The following is a 13820-nucleotide window of genomic DNA, read 5'->3' as shown; positions in this document are numbered from 1 at the left end:
TGAAAATGTTTAATCAGAAAATAAGACAAGTATTTCCTTTACAAATATTTTTCTTGCTCTTTTTTCTATAGGTAAAATTACGTTTTAAATTACATCTTATAGATCGTATATAATGTACACAAAATTTCATTCATTTCCTTGCCATGCTTCATGGAGAGACAGACCATGTTTCTTCATATTTGTATCTGTCCCCCCCTCCCCACTTTTCCATGGGGTATATCAAGAAGACTTGTTTGTAGGTGCTTAATCAATAGATATAATTTATTTTACTGAAATTAGTAACTCTATGCAAGCTCCATAAAACACTTATTTATTTATTTATTTATTTATTTAATTTTTTTTTTGAGACAGAGTCTTGCTCTGTTGCCTAGGCTGGAGGGCAGTGGTGCGATCTCGGCTCACTGCAACCTATGCCTCCCAGGTTGAAGCGATTCTCCTGCCTCGGCCTCCTGAGTAGCTGGGATTACAGGCGCAGTTTGGGAGGCTGAGATAGTGGATCACGAGGTCAGGAATTCAAGACCAGCCTGGCCAAGATGCTGACAACATTTATTTTTAAAAATCTGGTCAGAGTTCATGCTTCCTACCACATACGTTCTCAGGATTTAGTACTTGTAGCAGAGGTGGCTACGTGGCCTTTCACCGAAAGATTTGCAGTCCCCTTCCATGCTGTAAAGTTGGGGACTACATCAGCCAATCCCTGCCTTCCCTGTCCCCACTTCCTGAAGCCCTGTAAGTCCACGAGCCTTCTGGCCAGTGGAAGAGGCTGTGTCATTCCCAGGCAGGGCTCAGAAAAGCTGCCTGTTCGATTGTTCATGTCCTCTCCTTTCTTCTCTTATCTGCCAGGGTCCACACAGGTGACTGACTTTATGTGAACGAGAGATGAACTTCCACTGGATGAAGCTACTGAGATTTGAGGGATTACCTGTAACAGAAGTTGATGTTACCTTAACCTTAACAGCAGCAAACAAGTCCCTAACTCCTAAAAAAGATTGAAAAAGATTTTAATGCAAGACACTTATGTCTTTAACCAGTGAAAATTAAGCACTTCCAAACAGCTCCATTTTATACAAAGTAACATTTATACCCACATCCCGACATAGGCCAAGAAAAATGAAAAACAAGGAAATGGAGAACATTTATATTCTGACTGCATTTACAAGATGTCAAAATAATTGGTTGAAAAATGAAAAGGTTAGTCAGTCCATGTTTTCAGGTACAAAGAGATAAATTAATTTTTTAACACCGTATTGAGTGTTCTCAGTGGTCACAAAGTCATCAGTCCATTTCATCAATTTAGATAAAAACAATACGGTTTCACCAACCGAACTCTCTGAGACACCTGGTTATACCTATCAATTAAGTGCAGGCACAAGGCTCTCATGAGAGCAAACGTGCAGATAAAGTGTCCTGTGCAGTTGGCTGCCAGATGTGCCTGAATGGCTTTCCATGATGGGTAATTACAGGAACAGAGAATCTGGCTAAGGCGGAACTAAAGAGTGGGTTCAGTATAATGATGTGAAATACACTGAATTAACCCAGGATATTGTTGATTTTTGTGTTGGTGCTTCTACCTCATAGGCATATGTTTTGGCTGTTGTATAAGCGTAACTTCCTGTAGAAATCATTAACTGCAGTGAAAAATTTTAACAATGATGGAATTTAAAATTACATGTGCTCATTTATAGAGAGTACTACTGAAAACCTGTTTGCACAGAAAGTTTAGGGAAGTTAAATCATTCTTTGGTAGATTTTTAAACAGATTGTCTGGGATTTTTATTTCACTCTTGTATTAGTATTTAACATTTTATGATATTTTTCTAGATTTTGAAATCTTCAGAGAGTCTTTGTATATTTCCTTGTAGCATCGAGTACAATGTCTAGTTCACCTCATAGGCACACTTTTTAATTTAGCCACATTTAAACTGGTAGTTTTAGAATAGATTACTATCATTTGCTGGCTGTGATCTTGGGAAAGTTAACTTAATTTCTCGGTGCTTCAATTTCTCACCTGCAAAATAATAATAGTGCCTACCTCATAAGAGTATTGTAACAATTAAATGAGATACTATATGTAAGGATCGTTGGAGGGTATCTGTCACAGAGTATATTTTTTGTATGTCATCTATTCTTATAATCTTTTTATTTTTACCAGGTGATTTATGTTTCTGAAAAAATTCTCTGTAAATGGAATGGAGTTTTCACATTAACTTAGTTATCATTTCAGAGTTTATCTAAATAAATTTATTGTCATTAAAAAATCTTAGTATCTAAGATCTTGACTTTTTCCCTCATTTTCTCTGTCATTTAATATTCTATCTAAAAAACTCAACAACAAACCTATGCTTTGAATGAACCAGAAGCACTGATATAAAAATTAAACAGTGAAGTAAACAACTATTTTGTCATGTTAAAATTTATTCTAAGTGATCTGTTTGGTAATTTTAAATTTTAAGATATGTCATTTTCCGTCCTATTTGACAAATGGTGCTGGGGAAATTGGCTAACTATATGCAGAAGAATGAAACTTGACCCCTACCTCTCACCATCTACAAACACTGATTCAAGATGGATTAAAGACTTGAATGTAAGACATCAAACTATAAAAATCCTAGAAGAAAGCCTAGGAAATACTCTTCTGAACATCAGCATAGGCAAAGAATTTATGAGTAAATCCTCAAAAGAAAACACAACAAAAACAAAAATCGACAAGTGGGACCTAATTAAACCAAAGAGTTTCTGCCCAGCAAAAGACACTACCAACAGAGTAAACAGACACTCTACGAAATGGGAGAAAATATTAGCAAACCCTGCATCTGACAAAAGACTAATATCCAGAATTTATAAGGAACTTAAACAAATCAACAAGAAGAAAACAAACAACCCCATTAAAAAGTGGGCAAAGGACAGGAACAGAGATTTCTCAAAAGAAGACATACAGGCAGTCAACAAACATGAAAAAATGCTCAACATCACTAATCATTAGGTAAATGCAAATCAAAACCACCCTCTCACACCAGACAGTATGATTATTATTAAAAAGTCAAAAAATAACAGATGTTGGCAAGGTTGTGGAGAAAAAGGGACACTCATATGCTCACATGCTGTTGGTGGGATTGTAAATTGTTTCAGCCCCTATGGAAAGCAGTGTCGAGATTTCTCAAAGAACTAAAAATAGAATTCACATTTGACACAGCAATCCCATTACTGAATAGATACCCAAAAGAAAATAAATCATGCTACCTAAAACACACCTGCACTCACATGTTTATCACAGCACTATTCACAATAGCAAAGACATGGAATCAACCCAGGTGCCCATCAGAGGTGAGCTGGGTAAAGAAAATGTGGTACATATGCACCATGGGATACTATGCAGCCATACAAAGAACAAAATCATGTCCTACACAGCAACATGGATGCAGCTGGAGGCCATTATCCTAAGTGAATTAATGCAGGAACAGAAAACCAAATACTACACGTTCTTACTTATAAGTGAGAGCTAAACATTCAGTATACATGGACACAATTATGGAAAAAATAGACACTGAGAACTCCAAAAGGACAAGGGAAAGGGTTGAAAACTACCTCTTGAGTACTGTACTCCTTATCTGGGTGATGGGTTCAACTGAAGCCCAAACCTCAGCATCACGCAAAAGATCCATATAGCAAACCTACACATGTACTCCCAAATCAGAAATTTTTTTAAAAATAAAACATGTCATTTTCTGAAATTGATTTTGTTTTTTTCAGTGCTTAGTAGCAGACAGTCAATAAGAGACACAAAGATCTTGCTAACACTGGCCAGAAGCTCTGCAAAGAACTATCCCGTGAGGAAGAGCCATGGAAATCACAGGACTTTGTCAAGGACAGGAAAGAAAGAAAAGCCTATTGGTGTGTGTGCTAAAAGGAGGGATCTAATATTATCCATTTAAAAATCTTTGATAAAATGTCATTTATCTTAGTTCAGGTGGCTCTAACAAGTGTCATAGACACAGTAGCTGATAGACATTAGAAATTCACTTCTCAAAGTTCTGGAGGCTGAAGGTCTGAGATCAGGGTGCCAGCATGATCAGGTTCAGTGATGGCCATCTTCCTCTTCCAGGTCACACACAGCCATCTTCTCAAGGTATCCTTACATGGAAGAAAGAGGGCTAGAGAGCTCCCTGGGCTCCGTTTAATAAGGGCACTAATACCACTTGTGGGGGTTCCATCTTCATGACCTAGTCACATCCTGAAGGCCATACTGCCTGATACCATCAGATTGGAGGTTAGGATTTCAACAGATGAGTTTTAGGAGAACACAAACATTCAGTCCGTAGCTTCCCCCAACACTCAAAGTTGTTAACAGTGACCCCTTGCCTTGCTTGCTTTTTCTAACTAATCAATTGCCTAGCCCTGTCAATTGTTGTGACACATTTGCTGGATTGTGTCTCACATTTGTCACTTTTTTTCTTTGTTTCTTTTTTTTTTTTTTTTTTTTTTTTTTTTTGGACAGAGTTTCGCTCTTCTTGCCCAAGATCACGCAATGGCGTGATCTTGGCTCACCGCAACCTCCCCCTCTTGGGTTCAAGTGATTCTCCTGCCTCAGCCTCCTGAGTAGCTGGGACTACAGACAGGCATCACCATGCCCGGTTAATTTTGTATTTTTTAGAAGAGATGAGGTTTCTCTATGTTGGTCAGGCTGGTCTCGAACTCTCTACCAACCTCAGATGATCCACCCGTCTCAGCCTTCCAAAGTACTGGGATTACAGGTGTGTGAGCCACCATGTCCTGCCTTGAAATAATTTCAGTTAATATTTTGATGTATATACCTCTGTCTCTGTGTATTAAGAGAATTATGCTGCAACACTGTTTGTAATTAGTTGCATATCATAAATATTTGTTGTCAATAGACTTAAACATTATTAGATTGGTGCAAAACTAATTGCGGTTTTTGCCAAAAGTAATGGGAGAAACCGCAATTACTTTTGCACCAACCTAATAGCTGTGTAGCTTTCTATTTTAGAAATCTAATACCATTTATTTACTCAACCTCCTACTACTGAGTGTCCAGGCTATTTCTAATCTTTTACTTTTATACCCATGCTCATGATAAACACACTTGAAAATACATTAATCACATATGTTCTTAATTATTTCTCTAAGATGAATTCATACAAGCAGAATTATAGGGTCAAAGCCTATATACATTTTTAGGTTGTTTGATAATGAGCCAAATGCAATAAAGTATCTTAATCTGTATCCCAATGTCCCGTATTTTTTTTTCCTGGAAGTTATCGTTTTCATTAAATTTGTAAAGAAGAACACTAATAATGTTGCCTCCCACTTCAAACATTTTTCAGGATTCAAAATCCTCAGTCTAGCCTTTGAGGCCCCTGTAATCTGGGCCCGACCCCCCTTTCCAGGGTCACCTCTCACCGTACCCCATGTTACCCTACAGCCCATGCTATTGCTTCTGCTGTTCCCACCATCTGGAACATGCTTATTTCTACCCTGTTTCCAACCACACTAGATATGATACTCCCTTTTTTTTTGAGACGGAGTCTCATTTTGTCATCAGGCAGGAGTGTGGTGGCGTGACCTTGGTTCACTGCAACCTCCTCCTCCCAGGTTCAAGTGATTCTCCTGCCTCAGCCTCCCCAGTAGCTGGGACTACAGGCACACGCCACCACACCCAGCTAATTTTTGTATTTTTAGTGGAGACGGGTTTTCACCATGTGGCCAGGATGGTGTCAATATCTTGACCTTGTGATCCACCTGCCTCGGCCTCCCGAAGTGCTGGGATTACAGGCGTGCAACACCATGCCTGATCGATATGATCCCTTTCATGAAATCCCATAGCCATGTGCATGTACCTCACTTCCAGCATTAATCGTATTCTGTTCTATGTCTCATGACTTTTTATGTGCTAGTCTTATCCCCCTTCCTACACCACAAGTGCTTCCTACACCACAAGTGCTTGTAAGGCTGGGACCACCCCCAAAGTCCCCTGCAGTAGAAGCATAACTGTCAGAATTGTCTTGGTAATGCTGCAGTGACAACAACCCTCATGTCTCCAAGGATGAAAACAAGACAGGTTTATTTCTCATCATGCTACAGTCCATCTCGGGTCAGCAGGGGCCTCTGTTATGTGACATCCTCACTCTGGGATTCAGGAGCCCCTTCATCGGAAACTGATGAGGCAGCAGAGAGAACCAAGAGCTAGAGAGCCTCACGTTGGCAATTGATTGCTCCTGTCTGAAAGTGATATTTCTGCTCACAACCCATTGGCTAAAATCAGTCATATGGTTCTACCAGAGGGAGGAGGAGTAATCTTCTCATATAACTGGGAGAAGGAAAGAATCATATAATATAAGGGAAACTTGAAGTCTCTATCACAATAGCTAGAATGATGCCTTGCTTATAACAGACAATCAATAGACAAATGTTGAATGAACAAATGAGGCCAGGCATGGTGGCTCACACCTGTAATCCCAGCACTTTGGGAGGTCAAAGCAGGCAGGTCATCTAAGGAGTTCAAGACCACCCTGGCAAACAAGGTGAAACCCCATCTCTACTAAAAATTCAAAAAAATTAGCTAGGCATGGTGGCACTCACCTGTAATCCCAGCTACTCAGGAGGCTGAGGCAAGAGACTCGCTTAAACCTGGGAGGTGGAGGTTGCAGTGAGCTGAGATCATGCCTGGGCAACAGAGTGAGACTCTATCTCAAAAAAAAAAACAAAGGAAGAATGAACAAATGAATGAATCTCTAACTAGTTATAAAAACAAAAGAATGCTGACTATAATAGAATATTTCTTTCCAAATTAATATTCACTTTTATAAGATTATAAAAGATGAGCGTATATGGTCATTTTGTTTTCTCTATTAAGTATAAGTCTGTACATGAAATGCAAAAATGTCTTTTTCCCTCTCTGTTTCAAGAGGAAAGGATGAAACCAGGAAATCGTGAGCATATCACATACTTTTGAGAGAAGCAGGAACTGTACCATTAGTCACACAAAATAACTTGGTAAAAAAGAGTTATCCTCATCTCAAAACTGTGAGATGAGGAGGATGGACCCATAGGAGAGGTGACTCCTGGGAAATACACCTCTGCATTATCCTAATTATATTAATAGGATGTTATGAAGTAAATAGTCACCCAACAAGAAACCTCCTGAGACTAGAGTCGAGTGTGACATAGGACAGTCCAAGAAAATGTGTGCACCTGACAAGGTGCTTTGAGGCAGCAGGTGAAGCTCAGCCACAAGAAATGGCATAACTCGACAAATGATTGCCTTCTGTTCCCCTGGGAAAACGGTGTTTCCCACCAGGACTCTCTCAATTCATGACTGGGAACATGCAACCTCAACAGATGTCTTTTTCTTTTGTGACTAATAAGATTACTGTCTCTAAAGAGGTAAAGCTTTACGTTTAGAGAACTAAATAAAACTCACAGCATTGCTATTTTTGAAGCAAACTTAAATGTGGCTGTAACAATAATTTTTAGAGTCACTGTAACATTGGTGTGTGTTTTCCACTTAAGAGAATTTGTCATATTAGGTTTGTAGCTTTATTGACGTGTTTAAAACACCTCGACTAAGCTTGAAATCAACATTTAAATATTGAAGGCAATTGGTTCATGAAATAATAGTGTGAATTATTAGTTGCATGATAGTGTTTAAATATTTGGGGAAATGTGTTTAATAGATGTAAAAGCTTAGTAAAGTGAACATTAAACAAAACCAAGTAGTGTTAAGTGTTCTTTCTATGCCAGTAGCCCCTGAGACGTTAAGGATCCTAGCAACAGACAAGATATCTATCATCTAGTAGATTTAGCAGACTATGTTGGAGCAAAATCGCATGACGTCTGGCTATTACTATTGAAAACGAAATCCTAATTAATATACTTAGCAGAAAAACCCACCTAGTAACTATGTAGGTTACCTTTTGTAATTACGGTCTCTTGACAAGGGCTGTTATTCAGTTTGTGGCTTGATTCGGCTTGGATCATTGGCAACTGTTTTGCTATGTTCACCTCTCTAGTAATAAGCTTGAGGTATATTCCTTTAAAACATTTCTGAGGTCAAGCTTTCTAAAGTGAGGGGGATTGAGAGGTGAGGGTTTTAGAGAAAGAGGAGGCCAAGCAACCTTGGTCATCAAAAGACTTTTAAGAAAAGAAAAGATTAATATTCACCTTTATGTTGTGGTGATGCTAAACTGTTCCATATCCCCCAAATCTTCATTAAAATTACTATAGAAACAAAAAAATCCAAGCACTTTCGAGGTCTAAATAGTTTTACTTCCTGTGACTATCGTGGAAGAACAATTCAAAGTGCCAATGGTTGCCGACGTCACGTCATTCATGGATATGTCAGTGAATGTCCCATCTTCCTTGCTGTGGACAGCAGCCGACATTCAGTTATTTTTCTGGAATGGACACTGAAGCTTGCTGCTTGCTGGCTGATCTAAGGTGCTCTGAGGATTCACTGGGGACTTATGAGCTACTAATGCTCAGGGATTTAGTGTCCTGAAGAACTCTTTAATCCTCTGCTTCCTGAACCCACCCTAAGCCAGGGCCTTCTGTCACATCCCAAGAGTTACAGGCAGTTTGAAATCTCTGCTTTCTGCTTGACCTTTGAAAGTCCTATGAGGGACCATTGACGGTTTCCTCAGTAATTTCCACCAGGATGTATTTCCTTCTCATCACTCCGCCTCAGGTAGTGCTCTGAAAGTTGTCCTTCTGAACAACAGCAGCAGAGCCAGCCGCACCATGGGTGACATCAACCAAGATGCCGTGGAGAAATACCTGGAGGAGAACCCTCAGTTTGCCAAGGAGTACTTTGACAAGAAGCTGCGGGTGGAGGTGCTGGGAGAAATCTTCAAGAACAGCCAGGTGCCAGTCCAGTCCAGCATGTCCTTTCCGGAGCTGACCCAGGTGGAGGAGTCGGCCCTGTGCTTGGAGCTGCTGTGGACCGTGCAGGAGGAGGGGGGCACCCCGGAGCAGGGGGTTCACAGGGCCCTGCAGAGGCTGGCCCACCTGCTCCAGGCTGACCGCTGCAGCATGTTCCTGTGCCGGGCCCGGAATGGCACACCTGAGGTGGCTTCCAGGCTGCTGGACGTCACCCCCACCTCCAAGTTTGAGGACAACCTGGTGGGCCCTGACAAAGAAGTTGTGTTTCCATTGGACATTGGGATAGTGGGTTGGGCTGCTCACACGAAGAAAACGCATAATGTCCCAGATGTGAAAAAGGTAGGTGGCCTAATGACAGTGGGGCAGAGGTCTTGGTGGGGTCAGGGAGGGACCAATGGGAAAGAGAGATGGTGCTGTCCTTGTGGTATTAGTTTGGCAATAACCGGGGGAATGTGGGTGGCAGGGAAGAGGATCACGCCAGCCTAGCGTTACCAAATGTAGCAAATGAAATTTCAAGTTGCCCAGTTGAACCTGAATTTTAGAAAAACAATGAATTCTTGTTTTCTGAAGTGTAAGTATGTCCCATGTAATGTCTGGCATTTTATCAAGCCATCCTACCTGGACCTGGTGCATTCCACACCCCTCCCTTATGCCTCCTCCAGTGCTCTGGGGGAACTTTCCTTCTCAGCAACACCAGCAAAACAAACCGCCCCACCAGGGAAATGGGCCAACGTGCCCAGATGGCAAGACTTGTGAACTGTGCCCCGTGCCCCTCATTCACAGTTGTTTGAAAACATTCATGTTTTTTGGATGGATTTGCTCATAAACCAATTCTTTCATCTAAGGACCAATTGTACAAAAAGAAAAAATAATGCCATTTGGAAGTTCAGGGGTTCGAATTTGGAATTCATTACATATGTGAATTTAGGTGAGAGTTAAGTGCAGTTGACCACTCCCACTGCTCCATGACCCAGACCTTTCAAGAAGGAATTCCAATCATGTAAGTGGGACATTTGGACCCACTTGTGGATCAACAGCATACTGCACAAACAGAAGGCATTGAGATGCCCCTTATAGATACAGAAAAACTTTCTTCTTACCATTACAGTACATGTTCATTTTTTTAAAATTATAAGATACAAATAAACAAAAGGAGGAAATGCTAATCACCCATCATCCCTCCCCTCAGCAATAATCAAGGGTACCAACTTAGAGATTCTCCTGGCAGCTCCTTTTCTACACATGTGTTCCACTATTACAGTTTACCATTAACAAAAAGGGAGAAGTGGATTATGATGGAACAGAGTTGAATGGGAACAGCCTGTGAAATGCTTTCTGTGCAGGGGTGAATAGGGCAGCTGGAGAGGCAGGAGGATAATCCCCTAAATGCCTCCTGAAGCTGATTATAGGGAGAGGGTCACACGGACCCAAGAGGTATGGAAGTTGTCAAACATGGGCAACTCCCTGCAAACAGCCACAGGACACCGCTCAGGTGCAAGGATTACCATGGGGCCGGGCATGGCCTTCAGTCCCGAATAATTCCTCCCTTCAGTGAGTTTGAGCTGGGCTGAGTTTGCTTTTGAAGCTGACTGTGGCTGCTTCAGGTGACTAAACAGATGCTTGTCCTTAGGGCAAAGTTCTCTAGACAACCAGCTGGAAGGCAATGTCCGCACATCCTGAGGGTTTCTCATGGGAATATGCTCCTTGAAGGTCTCCAGCTGAGCCCATTTCCACTACGACATCAAACTTTAAAAAGTGGCATTCAGGAATCTTTTTGAAAGGCTTTTAAAGAAGAGATGGATAAAGTGATTCTGCTGTTATGCTCTAATGAGCCCAGTTCTCCGTGGTGAGGAGGGAATGATAGCGTGGAGCTGCTTGGAGGTGGTTTTGGTCTGTGGCTGTCCATGGTGGGCATCAGAGCATGGACGGAACACTTCATCTGGGAGTGGGGAGTCTCTCTTCTCTTCTCTGGAGGGCTCCTGGCTATTCTGGGTGGGACTCAGAAATGTGTGTTACATTTTTTCCCACTGGAGAGGGGATTTTCAACTCTGGCTGCACAATAAAACCACATTAAGCTGGGTGCAGTGGCTCACACCTGTAATCCTAGCACTTTGGGAGGCCAAAGCGGGTGGATGGCCTGAGCTCAGGAGTTGGAGATGAGCCTGGGCAACACGGTGAAATGCTGTCTCTACTAAAATACAAAACATTAGCTGGGTGTGGCAGTAGATACCTGTAGTCCCAAGTACTTGGAAGGCTGAGGCAGGAGAATTGCTTGAACCCAGGAGGTGAAGATTGCAGTGAGCCGAGATTGCGCCACTGCACTTGAGCCTTGGTNAGATACAGTTCTGTGCTCACAGGAGACAGGAGCCTCATTGACTCTTCATTTCAACTGCTTCTTTACATTTTTTCCCACTGGAGAGGGGATTTTCAACTCTGGCTGCACAATAAAACCACATTAAGCTGGGTGCAGTGGCTCACACCTGTAATCCCAGCACTTTGGGAGGCCAAAGCGGGTGGATGGCTTAAGCCCAGGAGTTAAGAGGCCAGCCTGACCAACAAATACAAAAATACAAAAATTGGCCAGTCATGGTGGTGTGTGCCTGGAGTCCTAGCTGCTTGGAAGGCTGAGGTGGGAGGATGGCTTGAGCCTGGGAGGCTGAGGCTGCAGTGAGCTAAGTTCACATACTGCACTCCAGCCTGGATGACAGAATGAAACCCTTTTTCAAAAACAAACAAAAAAAAACAAACACAATCCATGAAACCATATTTCTGGCTTTATTGTTACAGCAGACTCTTAAAGGTTAGAATTCAGGCATTAGTATTTTTATTTTTATTTTATTATTTATTTATTTAGTTAGTTTTGAGACAGGCTCACTCCATCGCCCAGGCTGGAGTGCAGTGGCGCAATCTTGGCTCACTGCAACCTCTGCCTCCCGGGTTCAAGCAATTCTCCCACCTCAGCCTCCTGAGGAGCTGGGACTACAGGTATGTGCCACCATGTCTGGCTAATTTTTGTAGTTTTAGTAGAAACAAGGTTCCACCATGTTGGCTAGGCACCAAACTTCTGATCTCAGGTGATCCACCTACTTTGGCCTCCCAAAGTGCTGGGATTACAGGCGTGAGCCATCGTGCCTGGCCCCGACATTAGTATTTTTAAAAAGCTCCCCCAGGTACTTCTCATATGCAGCCAATGTTGAAAACCACTGGTCTGTTGGGTGAGCAGATACAGGAGGAGGAAGTGCATTTCAAATCAACTGTGGAATATTAGAGATGGAAGGGACTTATCAAGTCTTTAGCCTGACTCTGTCCTACAGTGGACAGGAAGTTGAGGCCACAGGCATTGTATCTCCCCTGGGTCACGGTACGTGCCTGTGGATGAGAAGGGTTGGAATGGAGGTAGCTGAGTATGTGTTCAGCGCTCTGTTTGGCTACCTTACACCCCTGCAGTTTCACCATACTTTAGCCACTGCAGTAAGATTTACAATGGGAAAGGAAGTAGAAACCAATGTTTTAAATGAAATATCTGATTAATTCTTCCTCTTTTCATTGCACTTGGCAATTTAAAAAACATTCTCTGATAAGGATTGCATTTTTAATTTCCAGCCTATAACATAGGAGTCATTCAAAGTCAGGTGGGCAGGATGTGGCAGGGCTGGGGGCAATAATTCAGGTTAATTCAGGAATGTGTTTGAAAGACTTTTTTAAAGAAGGGATGGGTAAACCTTGGGTAAACAGTCCATTAAACTTAAGAACATTTCCTTGTGTTTAGAATCTGGAATAAAATGGCATTAAGTTTGAAGCCACAGAGTGAAATGTGTTTGCAAAGAAGTGCTGCTGGCCAAGCGCGGTGGCTCATGCCTGTAATCTCAGCACTTTGGGAGGCTGAGGTGGGTGGACCCCTTGGAGGCCTCTCTCTTTCTACCACACCCCTGACCACATACAACTTTTCTCTGCTTAGCAGTGTGGGAGCAGGTGAGGGAAAGACTTCTCACACCTTCTCACACCTGGACAAAGGTACATACTCCCAACCTTGGAGGGCCCATGAAGGTAACAGGGAAGCCACTTGGTATAGGGAGAGGCCTTTGGCATTAGACAGACCTGGGTGCAGATCCATGTCTGTGACTTAGTAAGTGTATGATGGAGTTTCTACCCCTAAAAAATGGAGATGAGCAAATGTACAGATTAAATGTATATGAAGGACTTGGCTCATAGTAGATGCTCAGTAAATGATAGCTGTGATAATATTGTCATTGTACCAGTCGGGGCTATAGGAGCTGGGTGTGGTTGGCCAAAAAAGGGTCAGTGATTATTGCCTGATTTAAAACAAGTTGAAGGGAGGAAGACTTTTAACAACAGGAAACTGAGAGATACCCTCAAAGTTGTTTCTTTCTCTTTTGGGAAAGCCATTCGTGAACTATGGGTGATCCTGACTCTGACTATGATTTAAAAGCCCCCCTTCTGGATGGATATTGCAGTGAGCCGAGATCATGCCACTGCACTCCAGCCTGGGCAACAGGGACGAGACTCCATCTCAAAAAAAAAAAAAAAAAGTCCTCCTTCCAGCTGGGCACAGTGGCTCATGCCTGTAATCCCAGCACTTTGGGAGGCTGAGGCAGGCAGATCACCTGAGGTCAGGAGTTTGAGACCAGCCTGACCAACATGGAGAAACCCCGTCTCTACTAAAAAATACAAAATTAGCCAGGCGTGGTGGCACATGCCTGTAATCCCAGCTACTCGGGAGGCTGAGGTGGGAGAATCACTTGAACTCGGGAGGCAGAGAGTGCGCCGTTGCACTCCAGCCTGGTCAACAAGAGGGAAACTCCATCTCAAAAAAAAAAAAGTCCCTCTTCCTCTCTCTTCCTTCCCTCCTCTACTTTTGCCTTGGATCTCAAGGGTTAAGGGTGTATCATCAGGATTTAGCAATA

The 13820-nt window shown here is 42.3% G+C and overlaps 1 protein-coding gene across 3 annotated transcripts in view; it reads left to right on the top strand.

The window, feature by feature from the left end:
* The first annotated feature begins 8419 nt into the window (after window positions 1–8419).
* PDE6C (phosphodiesterase 6C) overlaps window positions 8420–13820 on the top strand; it is a 62516-nt gene continuing 57115 nt past the window's right edge. For 2 of the 3 annotated variants that reach the window (XR_005195398.1, XM_017498170.2), the window contains exon 1: window positions 8420–9234. Coding sequence is in view for 1 of the 3 variants with exons in the window: in XM_017498170.2 (XP_017353659.1) it covers window positions 8755–9234 (480 nt within the window). In the remaining 2 variants the exon portion in view is untranslated. Of the gene's footprint in view, window positions 9235–10321; window positions 10412–13820 lie in introns of those variants that run through there. The other variant, XM_037727715.1, reaches the window with a different exon arrangement.

The sequence above is a fragment of the Cebus imitator genome, unplaced genomic scaffold (genome assembly GCF_001604975.1).
Source record: "Cebus imitator isolate Cc_AM_T3 unplaced genomic scaffold, Cebus_imitator-1.0 Scaffold238, whole genome shotgun sequence".
Classification (NCBI taxonomy): domain Eukaryota; kingdom Metazoa; phylum Chordata; class Mammalia; order Primates; family Cebidae; genus Cebus; species Cebus imitator.
Note: the sequence above shows the minus strand (reverse complement) of the source record. Positions and strands in the feature narration are given on the sequence as shown.